Genomic DNA, 26900 nt, shown 5'->3' with positions numbered 1-26900 from the left:
CACAGCTCCTCCAGCTCAGAAGCCAGCACAGCGCTCCAGGGCCTGCGCCTGCTCTCGAAGCTCAGCTGCCAGCCGCTGCTCCTCATCCCGCCCTGCCTGCTCCTCCTTCAGCTGGGTCTGCATCAGCCGTGTGGCCACCTGGGCCTCCATGGCCTGCCGGGTAGCATGGCCCAGCTGCAGCTCCAGGTCATTGAAGTCACCCTCCATCTTCTTGAGCCTCAGTTTGTTGCAGGCCTGGGTCTCAGCATCCAGGGAGGCCTGTAGGGACTCCACTGCCCACTAGGAGTGCGCTAGCCTGAGGGTAGTTGCCCCTCAGGCTAGCGCACTCCTTATCTTTCTCTGCCAACTTCTTTTTGGCCTCCTCCAGCTCCTCGGTCCTCTGGATGGCATCTGCCTCATACTTGCTCAGCAAGTCCTGTCCCAAGAGAGGCACTGGACAGTCTGGCATGTAGAGGACCTCGTGCCTTATCTGATGGCCCCCATTTGGCATACCCAGGACTGGCAAAAGGGTCTGGCTACCCGAGTCCCAGTAGCTCCAACTATAATTGTTTCTCGCTTTGCAAGCGGGGCCACGGGGGTTGTCACACTGAGTGTTCTGCTCCAGTGTCCACCATGAATGTCATTTGTTGGCCCCCTACTTTCATCTTGACTGTGGGTTCCCAAGGGCTGAAGGAACCCAGTCAGCCCAACTTGGAATCAATGCCAGTGAGCCCCACTGGCTCTTGGGCTTCTGGTTTCTGTTGGATAGTCCCGAAAGGGGCCCTCCCTTGCAACAGGTGACTTCTCTTTTGGGGACATTCATTCTTCCAGTGGCCGAACCCCTTGCAGTTGGAGCACTGGTCTCTTGCCAGGGGGTGCCCGTCCTCTGGTTTCCCCCTTTCGTGGGGGTCTAGGCCGCACTAGCTGACTTCCCTTGTGGGGGCATTCATTCTTCCAGTGGCCAAACCCCTTGCAACTGGCACACTGGTCTCTTGCCAGGGGTGCCTGCCCTCTGGTTCCCCCCTTTTGTGGGGGTCCAGGCCACTTGGACGGGTCGGGTCTACTGAGGGCAGCAGCCAGGAGGGCAGCCTTTTTCTTCCATCCTCTGATCTTTCTCCCTCTGAGCAGTCTGGTCCCAGTTGATGTACACCTTTTGGGCCACCTCCATTAACTGTGTGATACTCATGCCTGCAAATCCTTCGAGTTTCTGCAGCTTCCTCCAAATGTCGGAAGCCGATTGCCCGACGAACGCTGCATTCACCCCTTCACTGGCTTCTGGGTAATTAGGGCAACCTTGTTCATGTTGGTTGGCTTTTTGGCCCCTTCCCACACTCCTTGGAGAAGAGCCTCTCCGGACCACTTGAGTGCCGCTTGTCCTTCTGGTGAGTTGAAATCCCACTCTGGGTTGGTCTCGGGCACCGCTCGTGATGCCCATCTACATCCAGGGTGCCCGCCGGCGCCCGTTCCAATGCCGTTCTTCAGTCCTGCCCAGACTCTGGTCCCTGCTCTGGTTCCTCTCCTTCCTCAAGGCAGACAAGGGGTAGGGGCTCTCTCAGGTGTCCACCTAGCTGCATCCCTCGAGGGAACTTAGGCATGTCTTGGCTAAGGCGTCCCGGGGAGTGAATCGCCGTTATGCTGACATCACCACAGAACCCCAGATTAGGACCCACTCAAACCTCGTAGCTGTGGGGCTACAGGCGCAATGACTGCAGTCACTGTGTTCCTTCCACTCACATTCCCTCCCCTGGGGGATCCCTGTCCCCCAGGAGGTGATTGGGCTCCTCCTTCCATCCCACTGATGGGCCTACACCCTTAGGAGCTAATCGGGCTCCTCTTCCCTCCGACTGACAGTCCTACCCCTAGGAGCCGATCAGGCTGCTGTTCCGTCCCACTGACGGGCCTACACCCCAGGAGCTTATCAGGCTCCTCTTCCATCCCACTGATGGGCCTACCTTGGGCAGGTCCTGGGACCCTACCTTGTCTGCCACTCCAGCTTGCTAAGCTGGGCACCCACCAGCTCAGCCTCCTACCTTCTGCTGTGGAGGCCAGCACCTGCTGGGAGGCCTGTCGCAGCGTGGTCTGTGTCAGTGCCCCTGCTTCCCCTCCCTCAGCAAGGCCTTGGCGCTGCAACAATTAAGATTCCTACCAGCAATGTAAGATAGTGCCTGTTTCCCACAGCCTCAAAAACTGAGTGTAGTTATACTCTTAAATTTTAGCCATCCTGATTAGGTGAGAAATAGAGTATTAGTATAGATTTAATTTTAATTTCTCTTATTCTCAGGATGAATATTTTATATGCTCCAAAGTGATCTTTATATTGTATGTATATGTGTAAATTGCAATTATATTTTATCCATTTTTTGTTGGGTTTTGGTCCTCTTTCCCCTCTCAAGTTTTAAGAGTTCTTTATATATGAGTCATTATTTGTGATATCTGTTACAAATATGTCTGCTGAGCATGTTATTTCTGTTTTGTTTTTTCTTATTGTGCCTTTTGGTATGCAAAAAATATTTTATTAAGTCATATCTATCCATCTTCCTTTTATTGTCTCTGACAGTATTTTAGAACTTTCATAGATTTATATTTTACATTTATATCTCTAACTCCTTTGGAGTTTATTCTTGTGCATAGTGTGAAGTATGAATCTAACTTTATCTTTATCAAAATGGCTATCCATTTGTCCCAGCACCATTTATTAAAAAGCATATCTTGACTCCAGTGATTTGAGACACCACCTTTATCATATAGTAAATCGCCAAATGTATTTGAGTCTGTCTCTGCTTTCTCTGTTCTATCCCAATGGTTTCTCATTATATTCATGTGCCAGTACCACACTATTTTCATTATAGAGACTTATAGTATTTTTAATATCTGTTAGAGAAAAATATGAACTTTATGCCAATAAATTTGACAACTAGATGAAACTGAAAAGTTCCTTGAAAGATACAAACTACCAAAGTTAAATCAAGAAGAAATAATCTGTTTAGACCTCCATCAAATAAAGAAACTACATTTATAGTTGAAAACATTTCTACAAAGAAAACTTCAGGTCCAGATGGTTTCACTGATACACTCTAATAAGTATTTAAAGGAAGAAGTTAGTTCAATCCTACACAAACTCTTCCAGGAAATGAAAGAAGAGAGAATATTTCCTAAATCATTTATGAGGTCAGCATTACCCCAATATCAAAAACAAAGACATTATAAGAAAATAGAACTATACACCATATCCTTCATGAACATTGATGTAAATGTTCTTAATAAATTTAGCCATCAAATACAATATTGGGCCCAGTGGCTCACGCCAGTAATCCCAGCACTTTGGGAGGTTAAGATGAGAGAATCACTTGAGGCCAGGAGTTCGAGACCAGCCAGAGCAACACAGCAAGACTGTCTCTACAAAAACAACAACAAAAAAACTCAACCCATTAATATATAAAAAATATGTCACAACTGAGTGGAGTTTATTCCACGAAGGCAATCTGGTTCAATATTCCAAAATTGACCAGTGTAATTCACCATATCATTCAATTAAACAAGAAAAACTACGCAATCATCTCAATAGACACAGAAAAAGCATTTGACAAAATTCAACATCTATTCATGGTAAAAAGTTATCAGCAAACCTAGGAATAGAAGAGAACTTCCTCAATCTAATGGAGAGCCTATATAAAACCTATAGCCAACATCATACTTAATGGTGACAAAAAGAATGTTCTTTGTGAATAAGATTCTTACCACTTCCATTCAACAACATATTGGAGGTCCTAGGAAGTACAATTAGTTTTTTTTTAAAAAAGTAAAAGACATACAAATTAGAAATGAAGAAATGAAATGATCTCTATTCACATGTGACATAACTATCTACGTTTTATTTCTGTTTGTTTATAGGTTGTACTCTGGATGTTTTAGGTGCTATGTCATCACCTTGCACAACTCCCCAGGCATCATTTATATTACAGTCATTGTATTCTACATGATACTCCTGGTACTTTGCAATAGTGGAATTACAATTTGAAAAATGGTTGCCCAACAGGCAACGCAATCTTGAGCTGGACTAACAGAAACATAAGATCCAGATGAAGAGATATTATCTTCCAGATATTTCACTTGGCCCTATTCACACCATACCTAGAATATTCTATATAGTGCTGAACTCTATACTTCCAAGAGGGACGCCAAATTTTATCAGAAGACCAAGGCAATTACTGCAAAGGAACACTAAATATCTCACATAAAAAAGAGTTGAAGCAGCTGGAAATATTTAACCTTCATAAGAAATGACCTGGGTATTAACGGATCAACACCTAAGTGGACATACAGGAGTAACATTTGTTGGGTGTCGGGAGGGTGAGAGGGGGGAGGAAGGGATGGGTGTATACAACCACAACGAGTAAGATGTGCAACGTTTGGGGGATGGACATGCTTGAAGCTCTTACTCGAGGGGGGAGGGGGACATGGGCAATATAAGTAACCTTAACACTTGTACCCCCATAATACGCTAAAATAAATAAATAAGAAAAAAAATGACCTGGGGAAAAATCATTATACTTTAATTATTTGTTTATATTCTATATGCCCTGCAGATTATCAGTTCCCTGAGGGAAGAATCCAAGTCCTATTTACCTTTAATTCCCAACACCTATCATTACCAGTCCTGGAACATGGTCAGTACTTATATGTATGAGGAGTTCAAAAACAGAAAAAATTAAACTTTAATAATAGAAATCAGAAAGTAGTTGCTCCAGGATTCAGAAGGGAGAAAGAATTGATTAAAGGGGCACAATAACACTGTTAAAGTTTACAACATATCAAATGTGTCCTTTTTCCCCAAAGCTATAAAATTTGTATCTCATTAACCTGAACTGGGCATGGAACAACTCTTGATTGGTATACAATCCTCTCCTGGACCTGGAGTCAATGGAATCACAGAATTTGACTCTAGAGGAAGGGTGGAATGAATAATGAAGAGACAATCACAATACATGCTCACCTCCTAACTAGCCAAATCATCCTAATGATTAAATGAAGTAACAGAGATACGTTCGTGAGCTTACTCCTTTCTGCCCTCAGATGCTGCAAGGATACATCGTTAGTCTCCCACTGTCATCATATCTAAGTCAAAGTCTCCTGAAGAGCCCAAATAGCTGCAGAAGTTCTTTCTCAGAAGGTGGAGCTTTGAAACAACTGATGAGAGTCTGAGGAGCCATTTTGAGCAATGGGGAACACTCACAGACTCTGTGGTAATGAGAGATCCAAACACTGAGCGCTCCAAGGGCTTCGGGTTTGTCATATATGCCACTGTGGAGGAGGTGGATGCAGCAATGAATGCAAGACCACACAAGGTGGATGGAAGAGTTGTGGAACCAAAGAGAGCTGTTTCTGGAGAAGATTCTCAAAGACCAGGTGCCCACTTAACCGTGAAAAAGATCTTTGTTGCTGGCATTAAAGAAGATACTAAAGAACGTCACCTAAGAGACTATTTTGAACAGTATGGGAAAACTGAAGTGATTCAAATCATGACTGACTGAGGCAGTGACAAGAAGAGGGGCTTTCCTTTTGTAACCTTTGATGACCACGATTCTGTCAATAAGACTGTTATTCAGAAATAGCATACTGTGATTAGCCACAACTGTGAAGTAAGAAAAGCCCTGTCAAAGCAAGAGATGGCTAGTGTTTCCTCCAGCCAAAGAGAACAAAGTGGTTCTGGAAACTTTGATGGTGGATGTGGAGGCAACTTCAGTGGTCACTGTAGCTTTGGTGGCAGCCATGGTGGTGGTGGACATGGTGGCAGTAGGGATGGCTACAATGGATTTGGTAATGATGGAAGCAATTTTGGAGGTGGTAGAAGCTACGATGATTTTGGCAATTACAACAATCTTCAAATTTGGACTCATGAAGACAGGAAACTTTGGAGGCAGAAACTCTGGCCCCTACGGTGATGGAGGCCAATACTTTGCCAAACCACGAAACCAAGGTGGCTATTGTGGTTCTAGTAGCAACAGTAGCTATAGCAGTGGCAGGAAGTTTTTATTACTCTCAAGAAACAAAGCTTAGCAGGAGAGGGGAGCCAGAGAAGTGACAGGGAAGCTTTAAATTACAACCGATTTGTGAACTCAACCAACCACAGCGGTTACAGGACCTAGCTGCTACCAAAGACAATGTTTTAGACAATTCTCAGGTGTATGGGCAAGACACTTGAGGACCGTATCTGTGACTAACTGTGTAACAGGTTATTTTAGTTTCTGTTCTGTGGAAAGTGTAGAGCATTTCCACAAAGGAATGTACATTTTTTCTTTTTTGTACCCACGCTGTTGATTGCTAAATGTAACAGTCTGATCATGATGTTGAATAATGTCTTTTTAAAAAGTAAATAAATAAATGAAGTAACAGATATCACAGTAAGATGATTCTCATGTCCAGAAATGATATAAATATGAGAAATTATATTAGATATTGGCAGGATTACATTGGCTTTTACAAATAATCTAAATTAGAGATGTACAGCTCTTTCCCGAAAAACTCTTCGTAAAATAAATTTCTGAAAGGCAATCATATTTTCCAACAACTTCCATTATAATTTCAAAGAGTGACAGAAATGCTCCAAGTAAACTAAACAATCTGTTGACAAAATCAGGACTCTTAGCACATAATAGGAAAACACATACTACAAAAGAATATAGAGCCTGGCAACTATAACTCATGTATGCAAATAAGAACTATACACAAGACCCTGAGCAAGTCATGCCCCTTCAAATCCCCATTGGTTTCCTCAACTAAAAATAATTAATTAATAATAGAAGAAAATAAAAATAATAGATGAGTGAATGAATGTCTCTTCACTAAGGACCTAGTTCAGGTATTTTTCTAATGCCTGGTGAGCAGCAAGGACACCCAATCCATCAGACATAGGAGAATATCCAGTATAGTCACCTATAATCTGATACAAACACTCCTAAAATTTTATAGGTTAGCAAATGAAGGAATACTGTTCCTCTAAATAAAATATATATCATATCAGATTATAAAATGAGGTCTTTACAGTTTAGGTCTTCACCTAGTTAGGTTGCCAGTCCCAATTTTTATAAAATCTCACAATTATTTAACATACACATAAGATTATCTGAGGTCTGATTTGTACTATGAGAACTTCACAGAGTGGTTTTCCCACAAGTAGAAAATTAGTACACATTTACACGATAATGAAACCTCATCTAAATACTTTTACAGGTCAAACCAACCTCCTAATATCTAACAACACTATAAAATAAAAGCAAGATGTGACAAAATATTTAGACTATTAATGCTTTTCCCAATGGTCACCTGTTTTTGTTTTGTTTTGTTTTGTTTTTTTTGATGCCCAAACAGGAACTTGAACCCTGGGCCCTCAGTTAAAAAGCTCTAATGCATATACAATGTGAAAAGAACTGGGACAGAGAAATCTGTGCAAATACACACATACAGTGAAATTGCATACAGACCTTTTTTCAGCCGGGGCTTTTGAAGTTCAGCAGATGCAGGAAATGGAGTTCCCTGAAATGAAAGAAGTTGTCTATATTAAAGCACCATAATATACCTTGTTAACTTGAAGCATTCAAATAATAAAAATAACCAGTAGCTCATCAATCATGCAATTAATCCATTAAATGAATACTAGAACAAAGAATTATTCTGAATATGGCTTAAAACCACATGCCAAGTCATACTTATGCTATCCAAACTATTAACACATACTTATGATGTGCATTATAATGTACAAATAATTATAATGTATAGTAAAATGTGCACAAATAAATGTATTAAGCTCTTAGACACTTCATATTAGTATTATACTTAATGCTGTATCTCTCAGCAGCCAAACCAAAAATGTGATGACTATTTGATAAAAAGAAGCTTTTGAGGTCATCTATACAGAAATTGTCTGGCACTCAATTCTAAGAGGGAGATGGTGTCCAGGTGCGGTGGCTCACGCCTGTAATCCTAGCACTCTGGGAGGCCAAGGCGGGCGGATCACTCAAGGTCAGGAGTTTGAAATCAGCCTGAGCAAGAGCAAGACCCTGTCTCTACTAAAAATAAATAGAAAGAAATTAATTGGCCAACTAAAAATATGTAGAAAAATGTAGCCGGGCATGGTGATGCATCCCTGCAGTCCCAGCTACTTGGAAGACTGAGGCAGTAGGATTGATTGAGCCCAGGAGTTTGAGGTTGCTATGAGCTAGGCTGATGCCACGGCACTCTAGCCCAGGCAACACAGTGAGACTCTGTCTCAAATAAATAAATAAATAAGAGGGAGATGGCATATTATTTTACACTATAACTTTGTAAAAAACTTTCAAATGAATTTTTCCTAGATCGATCTCCTATGTTATATATGATGTGCTAGGAGACAAGCAAAAATAATGGCTGAAAATTTTCTAGAAGAAAACACTAACGATTAGAGACATTCTGAATATACAACAAATCCTGACCAGGTTAAATGAAAATAAATATACACTTAGATACATCATAGGGAACTGCAAGAGAAACAATAAGAAGTTTTTAAAAGCAGCCAAAGGAAAAAAATCACCATTGAAAAAAGGACAATTAGACTCTGACAGCTGACTCCTCCACAATTAAAAATGTAAGAGAATTAATATCACATTAAGACATCACAAGAATTACTCCAAGTGTCAATACTAAATAAAATGTCAAATCCAGCCTGTTTTTATATGGTCCACAAGAATGATTTTTACATTTTTAAATGGCTGAAAAAAAATTTAAATAATATTTTTAACCCATGGAAATCATGAGTCAAACTTTGGTGTCTATAAAAACAATTTATCAGAACATAGCCGCATTCATATGTTGATACATTGTCTATGGCTGCTTCTGCACTACAATGGCATAGTGAGGTAGCTGTAACAGAGACTGTATGGTCCACAAAGCCCAAAATATTTACTATCTGGCCCTTTACAAAAAAAATACCACCAAACCCTGATCTAGATTTCTCACACCCATCAAAACCAACTTTCAACAACAAAGGCAAGAGTGGGACCCCATCTCTACTAAAATACAGAAAGAAATTAGCTGGATAACTTTAATATAAAAAAAATTTAAAGATGCAAAAATAGTTATTAAAAATTAATGTAATGAAATTTATATTTAAGTCCATGTAATCGCTCCTGAACAAAATGAAATATAAAAAATTAAAAATAAAAATTAATGTAAAAATTTATATTAAGAATAAAAATATGATTACTGCCATGAAAAAAAAAAAAAAAACAAAGGCAAATTAAAAGACTTTTCGAATTTAAGAGCTTTTAGATTTTCACTAAATAAACTTTTAATGGTTGTACATTAGGACAGTGGTCCCCAACCTTTTTGGCACCAGGGACTGGTCTCATGGAAGAAAATTTTTCCACGGACTGGAGGGGAGAGGGGGTGGGGAAATGGTTTCAGGATGATTCAAGCGCATTACATTTACTGTGCACTTTATTTCCATTATGATTACATTGTAATGTATAATGAAATAATGATACAATTCACCATAATGCAGAATCAGTGGGGGCTGATTTGTTTTCCTGAGCTTGTTTTCCTGCAACTAGATGGTTCCATCTAGGGGTGATGGGAGACAGTGACACCAAAGTGTGTTGCTTATGTCCAGTCTACTCCATAATCTCTCCTTTTATAATTTATTTTCCACCATTAACAAGTGACTGTCTCCATATGGTCTCCTTTTGGTTGCTGTCACTGCAGAAAACCCTGCTTCACAGAGATAGGATGTTGGAAATGGAAGCAGGAAACAGGCTTTTCAGTGCTTCTTTGTCAATCTCAGGATATCCCCACCTTGACTTTAATCCAGAACATATGGAGATTTGAGTTGTCTCTAACATACTTTTAAGACCACCGTCATTTACAATCTCAAGCAGTTGATCCTCTTCTAGCACAAAGTCAATTCTGGCTTATTCACAAATGGCTGGCAGATCCATTCCTTCTCAATTCAGGGGTCTTTGTGGCTGGGAAGTAATGCTCAAATTCTTTTGAAAGCTGAGATAGGTGATCATGCACCAGCTGGGAGAAAGAAGGTCCTGGCTAAATCTCTTTCAAAATCTCTGCTAAGGTTTGAAACATGTCAAAAATCCTAATATTCACTCATCGCCCCCATAATTCCAGTGTGGCTTTGAATGCAGCCACTTTATCTGCTGACTTGAACACAGCTGTTGTTCTCCCCTGAAGTGACTGATCGAATTTGTTGAATAGGTTGAATATGTCACACAAGGGAGCAAGCTCTGAGAACCATTTGGGTCACTGATATGTGCTGCTAGTGGTGACTGTTTTCCTGAAAGAAGTCTCTGGAGCGGCTCTCATGATGCAAAATCTCCAGCCAGTAATCCACCTTTAGAGAGCCAGCTCACTTCTGTGTATAAGAGAAGATGTGTATGCTCTGCGTCCATCCTGTCACAGAGCTATGCAAACACACATGAGTTAAGGGCATGTACTTTAATGTGGTTGATCATTTTAATCACATCCTACAAAATGTTGTTTAGTTCAGGTGACATTTTTCGGCTAGCCAGCATTTCTCTATGGAGACACAGTATGTAGACTTGCATTCAGAAGTGACCTCCTTGACCTGAGTAGTGAAGCCAGAAAGCTGTCCAATCATGGCAGCCACTCCATCCATGCATACACCAACACAAAATGACCAATTCAGTTGTCCTGATACGTAATCATTCAATGACTTGAATGCTTCTGCAGCTGTAGTGTTGGTTGGCAACAAAAGTGCATATATCCTTATGCACATCCTCCTGAAAAATATATCACACAAAAACAAGCATTGTTGCTTTGCTATCAACATCAGTAGACTCGTCAACCTGGATTGCATACCACAGTGACTCATTAATCCTCTCAAACAATTATGCCTCAATATTCTCTGCTATTTCATCAATTCATCTAGTTATGGTGCTAGCTGAAAGAGGAACACGTGCCATCTTTGGAACTGCAGCCTCTCTTAAACGTTCACAACAAATATCCTCAGCAGCAGGCAGGATCAACTCTTCCCCAATAGCAGAGGGCTTCTTAGCTTTAGCAATGCGGTTAGCCAGAAAGAATGATGGTCTCAGTGCAGACACATTTGATGAAGTGGTGGCCTTCAATAACTGCTTCCCTTCTTTGTGTGCATGTTTTTTCCTTTTGAAAAATTTTAGGGGCAGGGTATAAGGGCAACATACGTAACCTAAACATTTGTACCTCCATAATATGCTGAAATAAAAAAAGAAAGAAAAGTTCCAAAGGCTTGTCTTTTAATGCAGGGTGCTTGGTCTCCATATGGCAAAGCAGATTTGAACGTTTCATGGCTTCCCTGGATAGCCAGTCGCCACGTATTATACAAAGCGGGCTTAGAGAATGTGTATCGCTTGTTGCAATGAACCAGTAATTTAAGTAAGACTCTTAGTATTTTCTTTTAAATGCAGCTTTCATTTTGTTGGCAGTCTTAGAGTATTCTGTCTCATCATTGGGTCTTCCCCTCTTTTCAAAGAAGCTCTCCAGTGGCATTTGTTTTTTACTCATTTTTGCTAAGGTTAGCTTGTGGGCTTCCCAAAGCTGTGACTGAGACAAGTGCAAGAAAGAGGCATAGATGGAAAGGGTAAAAAATGGGTGTGCCATTCGCGTACTAAAATAAGTGTCAGATTCCGATGTAAAGCCTGCCACCAGATGTAGCTTAATTGTCACATGCCACTCACTGAGAGGGTTTTGATATGAGTCTGCAAGCAACTGATTTATTATGGTCTCTGTCTCTATACAGCCAAACCTCTCTGCTAACAATAATCTGTATTTGAAGCCGTTCCCCAGCACTAACATCACCGCCTCAGCTCCACCTCAGATTATCAGGCCTTAGATTTTCATAAGGAATGTGCAACCTAGATCCCTGGCAAGCACAGTTTACATACAGTTCACACTCTTATGAGAATTGAATACCTCCCCTGATCTGATAGGAGGTAGAGCTCAGGTGGTGATGCCAGCAATGGAGAGGTTGTAAATACAGATGAAGCTTTGCTTCCTCATCCTCTACTCACTTCCTGCTATGTGGCCCGGTTCCTAACAGGCCATGGACCAGGCCCAGGGGTTGGGGACCGCAGCATTAGGAAACAGAAAAATAATCCTAGGGCTAGGTGAAGTGGCTCATGCCTGTACCCCTAGCACTCTGGGAGGCCAACGCAGGAGGATCGCTTGAGGTCAGGAGTTCTGAGATCAGCCTGAGCAAGAGCAAGACCAGATCTCTACAAAAAACAGAAAAATTAGCTGGGTATGGTGGTGTGTGCCTATAGTCCCAGCTATTAGGGAGGCTAAGGCAGAAGGACAGCTAGAGCCCAGGAGTTTGAGGTTATAGTGAGCTATGATGATGCCACTGCACTCTAGCCCAGGCAACAGAGCAAGACCCTGTCACAAAAAAAAAAAAAAAAAAAGAAAAGAAAAGAAAAGAGAAACAGTAAAGTAGAAAAATAAGCAAAACATATGAACCAAGAACTGTACAGAAAAGGAAAGGGGACAATCAATGATGCTCTAACTCAGGCGTCCTCAAACTACAGCCCGAGGGCCACATGCAGGTGTTTTTGCCAGTTTGTTTTTTACTTCAAAATCAGATATGTGCAGTGTGCATAGGAATCTGTTCATAGTTTTTTTTAAAACCATAGTCCGGCCCTCCAATGGTCTGAGGGACAGTGAACTGGCCCCCTGTTTAAAAAGTTTGAGGACCCCTGCTCTAACTCATTAATAATTAAGGCAATGTAAGTTAATATCACATTAAGACAATTTCATATCTACCCTATTGACCAGTATAAAAGCATAAATGGTTACAACCACCTTAGAGTTTCCCATAAGTAATAAAGTTACCCCACAACTCAGACCATTTCTAGCTACACCCTAGAGAAACTCCTAGATCTTACATCAGGAGACATATATAAGAATGTTCACAGCCAGGGCTAGGACTAAAGTGAGGCAAGTGAGATACCTGGGATACAACTTTAAGGGGGCATTCCCACTTCTTACTCCTTAAAGTTTGTACCCTAAGCATCTCACTTGCCTTACCCTAGTCCTGGCTCTGTTTATAGCAGCATTGTTTTCAACAATTAAAAATCAGAAGTATCTGAAATCTCCATCTACTAGAATGGAGAACTGTAGTATTTTCTACAATGGGATACTATACAGCATTGAGAAAAATGCAGTAAGGGAGAGGCATTTAGGTTTCAGTTATTGTTAATGACCCATTTCTTAATCTGTGTTGTAGGAACACAAGTTTCCACTATTACTATTCTCTTAAGCATACATGTAATATTTTATCCACTCTTAGAAGTAGGATCTATTTCATAACAAAATGTTAATCTTCCAAATAAGAATGTATAATTTGTTCTTTCAGCTATTTTATGATCTTTTTAATTTTTTTTATTTCAGTATATTACGGGGGTACAAATGTTTAGGTTATGTATACTGCCCTTGCCCTATCCAAGTCAGAGCCTCAAGCGTGTCCATCCCCCAGATAATGCGCACTGCAGCCATTACGTGCATATGCCCATTCCCTCCTTCCCCCTCCCATCTGCCCGACATCTGATGAATGTTACTACTATATGTTCACTTAAGTGTTGATCAGTTAATACCAAGTTGATGGTGAGTACATGTGGTACTTGTTTTTCCATTCTTGAGATACTTCACTTAGTAGAATAGGTTCTAGCTCTATCCAGGATAATACCAGAGGTGCTATATCACCATTATTTTTTGTGGCTGAGTAGAACTCCATGGTATACATATACCCCATTTTATTAATCCACTCATGTATTGATGGACACTTGGGTTGTTTCCACATCTTTGCAATTGTGAATTGTGCTGCTATAAACATTCTAGTGCAGATGTCTTTTTTATAAAATGTCTTTTGTTCTTTGGGGTAGATGCTCAGTAATGGGATTGCTGGATCAAATGGCAGTTCTACTTGTATCTCTTTGCGGTATCTTCATATTGCTTTCCACAGAGGCTGTACTAGTTTGCAGTCTCACCAGCAGTGTATGAGTGTTCCTATCTTTCCGTAACCATGCCAACATTTATTGTTTTGGGACTTTTTGATAAAGGCCATTCTCACTGGGGATAAGTGATATCTCACTGTGGTTTTGATTTGCATTTCTCTGATGATAAGAGACATTGAGCATTTCTTCATATGTTTGTTAGCCATTAGTCTATCTTCTTTTGAAAAGTTTCTATTCATAGAGCATAAGACTCTTATTTTATGATCTTGATTTTAAAACACACAAGATTTATAGAGACACTCTCCCAAAGAGATATACATGGAAAACAATCACATTAAAAAGATCCTCAATATCATTATTCATTAGGGAAATACAAATTAAAACCACAATATACCACTACTACACAACCACTAGAATGGCTAAAATCAAAAAGACTGACAATTACCAAGTGTTGACAAAAATGTGGAAAAACTGTAACTCTCATACACTACTCAAGGAAATGTAAAAGAGTACACAGCCACTTTAGAAAAGTTTGGCAGGTTTATGCTTTTTTGTTTTTTGTTTTTTTAACACTTACCATACAACCCAGAAATTCCACTGACACAGGAAATATTTTGGAGTTTTAGAACATGTAGACATGTGTCTGGTGTCTGGTGGTGACAGCTGTGCAACTACATAAATTTACCAAAATTGATCAACTGTACATTAAAATGGCTAAAATTTTTTTTTAATTTAGGAATACCTTTTTTTAAATTTGTTAATCTACTTTTGTTTGTATTTTTGACACATAATTGTATGTATTTATGGGGTACATAGTGATGCTATGATACATATAGTGTGCAGTGATCAAATCAGGGTAATTAGTATATCTATCTTCTTGAATATTTATCATTCCTTTGCATTAGGAACATTCAATATCCTCCTTCTTGCTATTTGAAACTATATATTATTGTTAACTATAGTCATTCTACATTGTTATAGAATACTATAATTTATTCCTTCTCTCTAGTTGTAATTTTGTATCTTTTAACAAATCTCTCTCTATCCCCATTTCCCCCTACCCTTCCCAGCCTCTAATATCTTCTGTTTTACTTTTTATTTTTAGGAGATCAAGTTTAAAATGAGTAAATTTTATGGTCTGTATATTATACCTCAACAAAACTGTTTTTAAAATATTAAAGAACTCTAGTGTTCTTTGATCTCAATTTTTTAACTTTGGGGACCATATTATTAAGTAAAGAATCTTAAAGTCTCAAAAAGCACATTCATTAGTCAGCAACCCTTCATTCTGTACAAAGAATTAAACTAAATCTTTTTTTGATAAGTCTTTTTCTCAAGTCTTTCCAGAACATTCTGAGATTGAAATGATTCTAATAGCCCAATCTCATTCACAGCTAGATGTATATAGAATAAATTCTTTTTTGTTGTTTTTTCATTTTTATATAGTCATATGATCATTTATTCATTTCCTGGAGGGATGGACATGCTAGAAGCTCTGACTTGGGTGGGCAAGGGCAATATACATAACCTAAACATTTGTACCCCCATAATATGCTGAAATTTAAAAAATTAAGATCACACAATATACCCCACTCCACATCTGTCTTTAATATAAATATACACCGTGGAAATCTTTCCAAGTCAACATACATAGTCGTAACATTCTTTTTAAGGGCTGTATAATATTCCATAGTATGGAAATATCAGAAGTCATCTATTATCCTATTAATGAGCATTCAGTTTCCAGTTTTTTGCCACTACAAACAGTACTACAATGAATATCCTGATACTATATGCTTATGTTTCACTTTCATTTTATGGGACACAGGTCTAGGAGATTGCTGAGTTACAAGATCATTTCCCAAAAGGACAGAAATTCAAATTTCCATGCATTGGTAACTTGAAAAGATAAAATTACTATAAATATAACATTGTTAGCAATAAACTGGACAATGAAAATAGTTAATGTCAGGCTTAAGTACTAAAGTCATGTCAGAACAAAAGCTATTCTCTTTAAAACACTATTAAAGATTCAAATATATGGGACAATTCTGTCACTACAGAATCAAGTTCATCATCTGTTACACCTCTCTATATCTGCAATGAGCACTAGAGGATAAATTCTATTTGTAGCAATGTCATGTTACCCTTTATATCCTACATTTAAGATTACGTAGGTGAAGTATTTTCTCTATGTTTTCAGTATCTAAAACCTACTAACATAAATCACGGTATCTATCAATTTATTTATTTAAGACAGGGTCTTGCTCTGTTGCCTGTACAGTGAGTGGTGTTATCATAGCTCACAGCAACCTCAAACTCCCAGCTCCAGGGATCCTCCTGCCTCAGCCTCCAGAGTAGCTGAGACTACAGGCATGCACCACTACATCCCGCTAATTTTTTTTCTTTTTGTAGAGACAGGGTTTCACTAGGTTGCTCGGGCTGGACACTTTTAATTTTTAATTTTTAGCTTAATAAAACATCTTTACTTTGGACTCCCTCTGTATTCAGAATTTTCTGATTACAGTAAAATAATGCGATTACTCTACAAATGAAAGGAAATTAGAAAACAAACAAACAAACAAACGTATGCCAATAACACTGGCCTTGCTCCTTAGCCAAAACTAAGCTGCCAAAAGCTAACAGCCAAAAGCTGCTACTTTATAGTCTATGTTTTCCAGGGCGTTTTTCAAATGACAGTAAATTCCAAATAACTAAAATCATTCTAACAAATGGGCAGGATTGTTTTCAAACCCCATACTAAAAACAAAGTTTCACACTTGGGACTTGAGATCCAATTATGGACATATGCCTCAAAAACTAACTAGCACTGGGTCATCCTGAGTCCATCAGGACTACTCTGTAGTCCAGAGCTATAGCAGCAGCTGTGTGGAGTCAAAACACTTAACAGACATCAGCTGAACCGCAAGGCAGCACTTTCCCAAACTTAATCACAACACAGAAAACAGTCCCGCCCCGCTGGCAGAAGGCAGTGACGCAAAAACCTTCCAGGCTTTGTCATATTAAAATCCTAATCCACAGGATTATCAGAAGCTGTCTCCACAGGGAGAATGGTAGTGCTTCCCTTTCCCTACCCCGAGAGAAAGCAGAGACGGGACTAAGAAAAGAGCCATTTCTGGTGAAACGCTCCCTCTCCACAGCGCACCCCAGAGGGACCGACGTCCGGGCACGGGCCGTGCCGCACGGGATTCGGGCTCGACCTGGGCGAAAAGTGCCCAGAGGAGCGCGAGTGGGACCCTGCCGCCGCGCCCACCGCAAGCCGCCCGGGACCAGCTCCGCCTCTGCCCGGGAGCGGCTGCGTGGGACAGAGGCCTAGCCGTCTTCCCCTGCCCTGGCCTGCCCTGCCCTGCCCGGCGGCCGGGACGCTGAACAAAATCTCGGCGCTCACCGTCGCGAGTCTCTCCTCAGCCATGCTTGCTCCCCCCACCGCGGCGCCGCCCGCGGTCAGCGGTTTCCCGGACGACGAGGCAAACGGAAGTCGCAGGACCGCGGGGAGCGGGGAGGAGCCTAATCAGGGAAGGAAGTAGATAGCCGAGCGGGGCCGAGCGGCTTCGGGAGGTAGGGAGCGCTGGCGTCCGCCCGTCGACGGCTCGGCCCGGAGAGTCGGTGAGGGGACGCGCAGCCTGCCGTGTCCTCTATCCCGGAAACCTGCTGCCGGCCCGCGCCGTGGTGGTGCGCCGCCGGAAACCTCCGGGCGCTCTGGCTGGTTGGCCCGTCCCATTGGGAGGGCTGTGTCGCCCTCCAGCCACCTTGCGCTACCCCGCTCTGGCGCCGAGCTGCGTTTAATTCAATCCTCCTTCAGGGAGTCTCGGCCCCGAGGCCAAACCCTGGGGCGGAGAATCTGTCTCGCCTCACGTCCACCCCCGCCCCGGTTCTTGGCTGTCACCATCCCACGAAGGTGCTCGCCTCATCCGCCGCCCAGTCTTGTTTACACCAGAGTGTGCAGACCCGCTGCTGGAGCCCTGCATTTGAGCCACACTCTTTTGATTGGAAATATTTAAAAATTAGGAGGTTTCACAAGAAAGCTGGCCTCGGAATAAAGAGCTAACAGTGGGCCTAGAGGGAAGCAAATTAGAGCTGAATAGTGGCTGCGACTGTTAGATAAACATTTCATCGTCTTTTTGCCACAGTCCTCACTTCCCAACGTACTTCAGGCGGTTTTCATTACCTATGTGTGCCCAGGCGCGATGAATTAAATGCTTAGTCTTTCTACTGGAAAAACGTGTGGGCTTGACCACGGCCTGATCTTAGCCGGTCATGTCTTTGAGGCTCGTTCTAGTGCCTAGAACTATGTGATGGACGAAACATACGAGATCCCTGCACCCCCAGGATCAACCTCTGAACGTGTAGCAAGTTAGTCAGACATTAAACAATAAGTAAGCAAAGTTTATGAAGAAACAGTTTACCAAATACAAATGGCTCTTAAACATACGAAAATATAACGTTGCAAGGAAGAAAAAACATGCAAATTTAAGTTTCCAAGAGATGCTTTCCATCTCTTACATTGGCAAAGAACAAAAATTTTCACCGACATGGTTGTGAGAAATGTGAATTGGTAAAACCTCCATTGAGACATGTTTGGCAATAACTACCAAAATTTAATATGCACATAACCTTTAACTGAATTATTTCAATTCTAGAAATTTATTCTATAGGTATAGCTATGGGAAATGACTTTATATACACGAGTATTCAATGCAGCATTGTTTGTAATAACCAAAGCCTGAAAACAACCTAAATGCCAAACAACAGAAATTAAATTATGGTAAGTCCATTCTATATGGTACATGAAAAACAGGCAACTATTTACATATTAATATAGAAGAATTGCTAAGATACGTTATTAGAGATAAAAATGAAGTGCAGAAAAATGCATATAGTGTTTGTTAATAAAAGAGAAGGCAAATATAAAGAGGAATATTATGTACATGATTGCTTGTATGCTCAGAAAATATTTCCGGAAGGATATTCAAAATACTAAAAGTGGTTACTTTTAAGGAGAACTGGGTAGCAGGGGGACAGGGAAGAGAAAACAACTTTTACTCTATAAGTTTTGTACAATTTGAGTTTGTATTATGTATCACCTGTTCTAATAATAGAGAAAAATAAAAGCAAATGAAAAGTACAACGTAACTATGTCATTAGAATTGTGGTAAATGCTAAGGAGAAATATAGAATAGTAAGAACAAGTAACAGGGGGATTCAATTTAGACTGGTTTGCACAGGGAAGTTTTTCTTGGGTAAAAGATGTTTAAAATGAGACCTAAAGGATAAGGCATTAGCTTGGGGAAAGGAGACAAGGAAGTGTGCAGGCCAGCAGAAAATTCTAAGGCAAAGGAAGAACTTGTGCAAAGGCCCTGAGGATGGAAGAAGGTTGCCCATTTGGAGCACAGGAAGTAGACCAGTGTGGCTGGAAAAGAAAAACAGGGAAAGGGGTTGGTTGCAATAGGTTAAGAGGTAAGAGAGAGTAGTGGTGCAGATCCACAAAGGCCATATGAGGGATTTTATTGTAAGGGCATTGGGTAGGCACTAGAGTTTTGAGCAAGGAATGGCATAGTCAGAACAAACATTTAAAGAGTTCAGGGTAGCTGATGAGTACAGAATGAATTGGGAGGGTGACAAGAATTGATAATCTATGGGAGACTAAAGGCTACTGCAAACAAGAGATGATGAACCAGCTCACTTGGACTGGCAAAAGAAGTAAAGAAAAAGTAAATGGATTCTCAAGAAATTTAGGCAGCAGAACAAACCGATAGTGCAGAACTGGAGGTGAGGGAATGAGGGAAAACAAGATAGATGTCAAAGGAAGATTAACAGGTTTATAACTTTAAAAGATGCTGGATGAATGGTACAGCCAACTACTGAGTTTGAAGCCTTAGAGAAGATGTTTGTAGAAAACTCATGAGCCTGTTTCCCAACATACAAACTCTCCCTGACAGGGGTGCTGTGAGAAGAGTAAATGACTCCTCTTTATTCAATAAGTAGAAGCCATTATTATGATATGTTTTAAAATCTCTCTTTTGACCCCAGATCTTGGGAGGAAGATAGAGTGCTTTCTGTGCATTTTTAATACGGGTGTTTTTCAATAAGAAAGCACACTAATTTCTCAAATTGCAATCACCAAATTTAATATGCTTTAATTAGATAAGTATTAAAAAATTACTACTTTCTTTTAAAAGCTCCTTTTTAAAATGTAGTATCTTCACAGGAAAATCCCAGAAATCACATAGAGCATGATCACTCAAATCATATAGCTGCACTGGGCATTCCAAACAAAGTGGCATTTATCTATTAATATTTTTATGGTAGCGGCTGAGGAGGCAGAAGAGGAATCAGGCATCAGTAAGTTTTTTGTTGTTGTTGGTTTTGGGATTTTTTTTTTTTTAAGAGACCGGGTCTTGCTCTATCACCCAGGCTAGAGTGAAGTGGCACAATGATAGCTCACTGCAGTCTTGAACTCCTGGGCTCAGAAGATCCTCCTGCCTCAGCCTCCCAAGTAGCTGGGACTACAGGCATGTGCCATAATACCTGGCTTACTTACGTACATGTGTACTTACTTATTTCCATAGAAACAGAAAATGAAAATGTTGCCTAGGCCGGTCTCAAACTCCTGGCCTCAAGCAATCCTTGTCCCTTAGCCTCCAAAGTGCTGAGATTACAGGCATGAGCCACCATGCCCAGCCCCAGTAACTTTTTAAAACCCCCAATATATGTATAAAGAAGGAGCTACAATCGAGTTGCTACATTTTTAGTATTTTAATACATCATTACTACTCTGTTAAGGGTCCACAGCCAGCTTTGTTCTGATGTCTCCTGCTGGGCAAGGCTCCAGCACCTTATGCCTTTTTTCAAATGTCTGGTCCTCCCAAAACCCATACCACAAACTTCTGAGAACTAAGTCAACACTTTGGGAAACCACTTCAAAATAATATGAATCTCCAGGGGACTTCATGAAACATTGTAAATATGCCCATCTCCGAAAGTACTAATACACTCAAGAGGAATCAATGGTGAATATGGGTAAAAGCATATATATGATACTGTTCATCAGAAAAAATACTGGAAATATCCAAATGTCTATCACCTGTAGCTTTCTAAATAAACCACAGTACAGCCATACTAAGGCATATTATGCAGCCTCTAAAAGTCCTCAAGATGATAAAATAGTTATATGAAAAAATTAAAGAATAGAAAATGTAGTATGCTTCCATTTATGTTTAAGAAAAGAGTGGGGAGAGACCTTTATACATTTTATAAATACAAATACTGATTTGTATTTGTCTTCTGTGGATGGAGTAGAGGGACTAGGTGACTTAAAATGGGAAGGTGTTGATTTTCATTATTTATGATTCTATAAAATTTAACTTTTTATTATCCATGTATTTTTAATTTTAAAAACCAGTTAATAAAATATGTAAATAAAACAAATTTTTAAACTTCCATTCCTAGAATCCATTACTGATTTGTATGTACTAATATTATAGAAAGTCATAAGAGAATATATAACTCTCACCCTATCAAACAACAAAAAAGGGCCAGATTAGCTAGAAAATAAAAAATATTTTTAACTCATGAGAAAGCTGAGCACACAAAGAAACCTAAATGAACCAAACTCCAGAAAGTGCCAACTCCTTTGTAGGAGAGAAGAAACCCATGTGTGCTCATATGCCTAGTTGAACTACGCTTAAAAGAAGAATTCACCATTGGGACTATAAAGAGAAACCTGCTGAAATTTAACAAAATTTTAACAGCCCCACAAAAGCTGGCTGGATGTTAGAATCTGAAGGACCCAAATCCACAGAAGCTTGCACCCACCCATTAGTCTTACCTCTTGGTTCTTAACCAAGCCCAAGGAGGTACCACATCAAAAGTGGGAGATGGGTGGATAATAGAAGGTATGCTGAGAGAGATTCCCTACCTCGAGGTAAGTGGATCCTCTCTCAAGAGCAAGATACCCTTTAAAAGCGAAGGGGCAAAGCAGGAGAGCTGAGAAATCCATCAGATGCACTCTTGAAGGCTAAGAGGAGGGAAGTAGAGCTGAGAAACCCATCCCCCCAGACATTGTGGACATGCTTCTACAAAAACACTAAGTGCAGGGCACATATGAGAGCTGAAAAAAATATCCTCCTGTCCCTGATCCCACTGACCAAAGGGGGGAAAAAAAATCCTAGCAGCCAACCTGTAAAGCAAAAAAAGATCTCCCACAGTTCCAAAAGCTGGTGGCTTAGCTATAAAGCAAAGTCATATCTCTGGAATCTTGCTAATGCCCCAAACTCTGGCCCTGCTGAAATCAAAGTTCTGATTCTACCTTCACTCAAAATATTTGAAGCTAGTGGCAAACTAAATCAAACTAAAGCTGCAATAAAACTCAGATCTAGATCAAATATACATAAGATTGACTGAGCCACTACTCAAGTAGCCTGAAAAAAAATGGCCATGCCCCATTTTGGAGGCAAATCATATTTACTTCAATCTCTCTTGTTTTTATATATATACAAAATGTCTATCATACAAATATACAAGACATGTGCAAAAGCAAGAAAATGAGATCCATGGTAAGAGAGAGTAAGGGTTCAACGGAAGCAGAACTAGAGAAGACCCAGATGTTAAATTATCAGTTGGGCTCCTTAAAATAAGATCAAAATGCTAAAAAACATCTAGAGGAGGCCAAAATACTGGAATCAACAGACAGGGTTTTTGAAATAATAATTATGAAAAAGCTAAAAGTATGGTGGAAAATATGGATAACATTCCATGAATAGGAAATTTTAGCAGAAAATGGTAACTAAACAAGCATAATGAAATGCTAGAAATGAAAATATCAGAAATGAAGAATTCATTAAATGAGCTTAACAGGTTAGCATTGGAAAGCATCAAAAAACTTAAAGACTGTTAAATGGAAAGTATCCAAACTGAAAACAGAAAGAAAAAAGAGAGCGAAAAGTCTCCTGAAAGCTGTAGGTTAATATCAAATCATCTACTACACGTGTAACTGGAGTGTCGGAAGGAAAGGAAAAGCAAGGGAATATGGGACAAAAAAAATATCTGAAGAGAGAATGGCCAGGAAATATTCACTATTAATGAAAGACAACGAAACAGATCCATGAAGTTCACTAAAACCCATACAAAGAAAAACATAACCTAGACATATCACAGTCAACATGCTAAAAACTAAATATAAGGAGCAGATGCAACCATTAAAAACCTATACATATTATGGATAGGGAAATAAAAATTAAGCTGATGGATGACTTCCCACCAGAAACAAAGGAGACCTCAGTACAATTAAATAACTTCTTTAAAGTGCTGAAAGAAAAAAATAAAAGGTAAACAGAATTCTATATCCAATTAAAATGCCCCTCAAAAATGAAAGTAAAATAAAGATATTCTCTGATAGATAAAAGCTGAGAGAGTTCACCTCTAGAAAAACTGCAAAAGACCGCAAGGAATTTATACCAGAGGGAACCTTAGCTTTGCTGGAAAATATGAAGAGCAATAATAATGAAGTATTATGGGGTTGATAGCTTATATAAGTAAAATATAAAATAACAAGAGAACAGATGTATATTGTAATTTCTAGTGCTGTCCTGTCCAATATAGCAGCCACTGGCCATAAGTGAATATTTAAATTCATTAAAATTAAATAACATTGAAAATTCCATTACACTAGCCACATTCTAGCACTCAATAACCACCTATTACGTACCATATTGCACAACTCAGATATAGAATATTTCTATCATCATAGAAAGTTCTATTGCCTAGTAGCTATTCTAGAAAACCACTAAACATGAACAAATGCACGCACACACAGCGAGAGACACAGAGAGAGACAGAGAGAGTGACAGTAAATCCTTTAGGCTTGGCAGGCTACATATGGTCTCTGCTTCTTTTTCGTCTTCCTCCTCCTCTTCTCCTTCTCCTCCCTCCTTATTTTTACAAACTTTTAAAAATATGAAAAATGATTACCTCAAGTGTTGTACAAAAAACAGCCCATGGGCTGGATCTGGCCCTTGGGTCATAGATTGCCAATCCCTATAATATACCATCTTAACAAAATTAAAAAGAGAAGTATATGATAATCTATTTAGAAGCACAAAAAGTACCTCACAAAATTTAACAACCCTTCCAATAAAAACTCTCAGCAAACTAGGGATAGAAGGGAATTTCCTGAGGCTGGTAAAAGGCATCTATGAAAAAATTACAGTTAACATTATACTTAGTGGTGAGACATTAAAACCTTTACTCCTAAGACTGAGAACAAAGCAAGGATGTCTGATCTCACCACATTTATTAAACATTGTCCTAGATGTTGTAGCCAGTGCAGAAAGGCAAAACAACAAAAATAAAAGCATGAAGATCAGAAAAGAGGTAAAAATGTTATTTGAAGACCACATTGTTGTGATAAAACTGTATGGAATCTACAAGAACTATTTCTAGAATAAATGAATTTAGCAAGGTGGCAGGATTCAAAATCAACATACAGGAATCATCTGGGTGTGGTGGTGCACGCCCATAAGTCCCAGCTCCTTAGGAGGCAGAGGCAGGAGGATCACTTGAGCTCAGGAGTTTGAGACCAGCCTGAGCAACACAGCAAGACCTCATCTCTAAAAAGCAAAACAAAACAAGAAAACAACTGGAAAATGAAATTTTAAAAATCAGAGCCAGGCATGGTGGCTCATGCCTATAATTCTATCACTTTGGGAGGCCAAGATGGGAGGATTGTTTAAGGCCAGGAGTTTGAGACCAGCACGGGCAACACAGGGAGACCCCATCTCTACAAAAAATTTTAAAAATTAGCCAGGTGTGGTGATGTGCATCTGTATTTCCAGCCATTTGTGACGCTGAGGTGGGAGGATCACTTGAGCCCAGGAGTTTGAGGCTGTAGTGAGCTATGGTCATGCCACTGTACTCCAGCCTGAGCAACAGAGTTAGACCCTGTCTCTAAAAAAAATAAATAAATAAATAAATAAAAATCAAATAATACCTAAAGAAGAAATCTAATGATAGATATGCAAGTCCTATGCAAGGGAAGCTATAAAACATCGCTGAGAAAAAATTTAAAAACCTAAATGAATGACAAGATATACTATGTTGATGGATTAACTGACTCAATACTATTGAAATGTTCATTCTTCCTAAACTGACCTCTAGATTCAAAACAACCCCATCAGGATTCCAGCAGCTACTTTTGAAAAAACCAAATAAACTAATTCTAAAATTTTTATCACAATGAAAAGAATCTAGAATAACCAAAGCAATCTCAAAAAAGAACCAAAGTGAAAGATTTACTAATTTCAAGACTTACTAGAAGGCTCCAATAAACCAAAGTGTGGTATTAATGTAAGGATAAACAAATATTAATAGATTAATGGACCAGAACAGAAAATGTAGAAATAACTATACACATATATGATCAATTGATTTTCAACCAAGGGACCAAGCCAAATAAATGGATAAAAAAATATATTTTAAGCAAATCTCGTTGGAACTGTATATTCACATTGGAATAAAATAAACCTCATTCTGTTCACAAAAATTAATCAGATGAATCATATACCTAAATGTAAAACTCCAAACCATAGGTGTGAAAACTCAAACCATTATCATTAATTTGAGATAGATCACAGACCTAAACATAAAACCCCATATTATAAAACTTCTAGAAGAAAATACCTTCTTTGAAACTTTGAGATCATAAAACTATAAAAGAAAAAGCTGATAAAGTGGGCTTTATCAAATAAAAACTTCCATAGACAAACAGCAGTCTTTAAAAAAACTCATAGCATATATATCCATCAAAGGATTTGTATCCAGAATACAAAGAATACCAAAATAAAAAACCCAATTTTAAAATGAGAAAAGACATGAAAGACACTTCATGAAAGATATACAAATGGAAGATAAACATAGTAAAAAGTGCTGAACATCATTAATCATCAGGGAAATATAATATAAATTACATTTATAAATTTAATATAAATGTAATAAATTATACATTTAATACATATAATATAATTTATACATTTAATACATATAATATAAATGTAATAATTTATTACATTTATATTAAATTTACTATAAATTAAAATCATACCCACTAAAATGCCAATAGAAGAAACACTGACAGAGCCAGGCTCAGTGGCACACATGGATAATCCCACCTACTTGGGAAAGTGAGGTGGGAGGATTGCTTGAGACCAGCCTGGGCAACACTATGAGACCCTGTCTCAAAAAAACCAAAACCAAAACCAAACAAATAAAAAAAACCCACTGACAACAGTAAATGTTGACAGAGTTGTAGAGCAACTGGAACTCTAATATATCATTGACAGGAATACAAAATGGTAAAACCACTTTGGAAGAACAGCAGGGCAGTTTCTTATAAACATACACTTACCATATGACCCAGCAATGTTCTACTCTTAGGCATCTATCAAAGAGAAGTGAAAACATATATCCTCAAAAAAACCAAAAACAAAAAGCCTTGTGTAAGAATATCCATAGCAGTCTTATCCATAATTCCCCCAAACTAGAAACAACCTAAAAGTCCACCAATAGGAGAACTGTAGGATATTTACAGAATGAAATATTCAACAATAAATAACAATCTACTGATACATAGAATAGGATGAGTCTTTAAAACATAAGTGAAAGAAGCCAGATACAAAAGAGAGTACCTATTATATGATCCCATTATATAAAGTTCAAAAGTAGGCAAAACAAATCTTTAGTGATAAAAATCAGCAAATGATCACCAGGTGGGGAAGGGCTCAGGGATTTTAAAGTTACATAAGAGAACTTTCTGGGTTAATTGTAATGTTCTGTATCTTCTTTTGGGTGGTTATTACACAGGGGCATACAACTGTCAAAACATCAAACTCAACAGTTAGGATGTGTGCATTTCAC

At 39.3% G+C, this 26900-nt stretch overlaps 1 protein-coding gene and 1 pseudogene across 1 annotated transcript in view; one reads left to right on the top strand and one right to left on the bottom strand.

The window, feature by feature from the left end:
* Positions 1 to 17773, bottom strand: part of BBS4 (Bardet-Biedl syndrome 4) — a 54751-nt gene extending 36978 nt beyond the window's left edge. The window contains exons 1-2 of the mRNA XM_012768229.3: positions 17380 to 17773; positions 7461 to 7512 (exon numbers count right to left, since the gene is read on the bottom strand). Coding sequence (XP_012623683.1) covers positions 7461 to 7512; positions 17380 to 17403 — 76 coding nt within the window. The 5' untranslated portion in view covers positions 17404 to 17773. The remainder of the gene's footprint in view (positions 1 to 7460; positions 7513 to 17379) is intronic.
* On the top strand, positions 613 to 6036 carry LOC109730513 (heterogeneous nuclear ribonucleoprotein A1-like; annotated as a pseudogene).
* Positions 17774 to 26900: the final 9127 nt, after the last annotated feature.

The sequence above is a fragment of the Microcebus murinus genome, chromosome 6 (assembly GCF_040939455.1).
Source record: "Microcebus murinus isolate Inina chromosome 6, M.murinus_Inina_mat1.0, whole genome shotgun sequence".
Taxonomy (NCBI): Eukaryota; Metazoa; Chordata; class Mammalia; order Primates; family Cheirogaleidae; genus Microcebus; species Microcebus murinus.
Note: the sequence above shows the minus strand (reverse complement) of the source record. Positions and strands in the feature narration are given on the sequence as shown.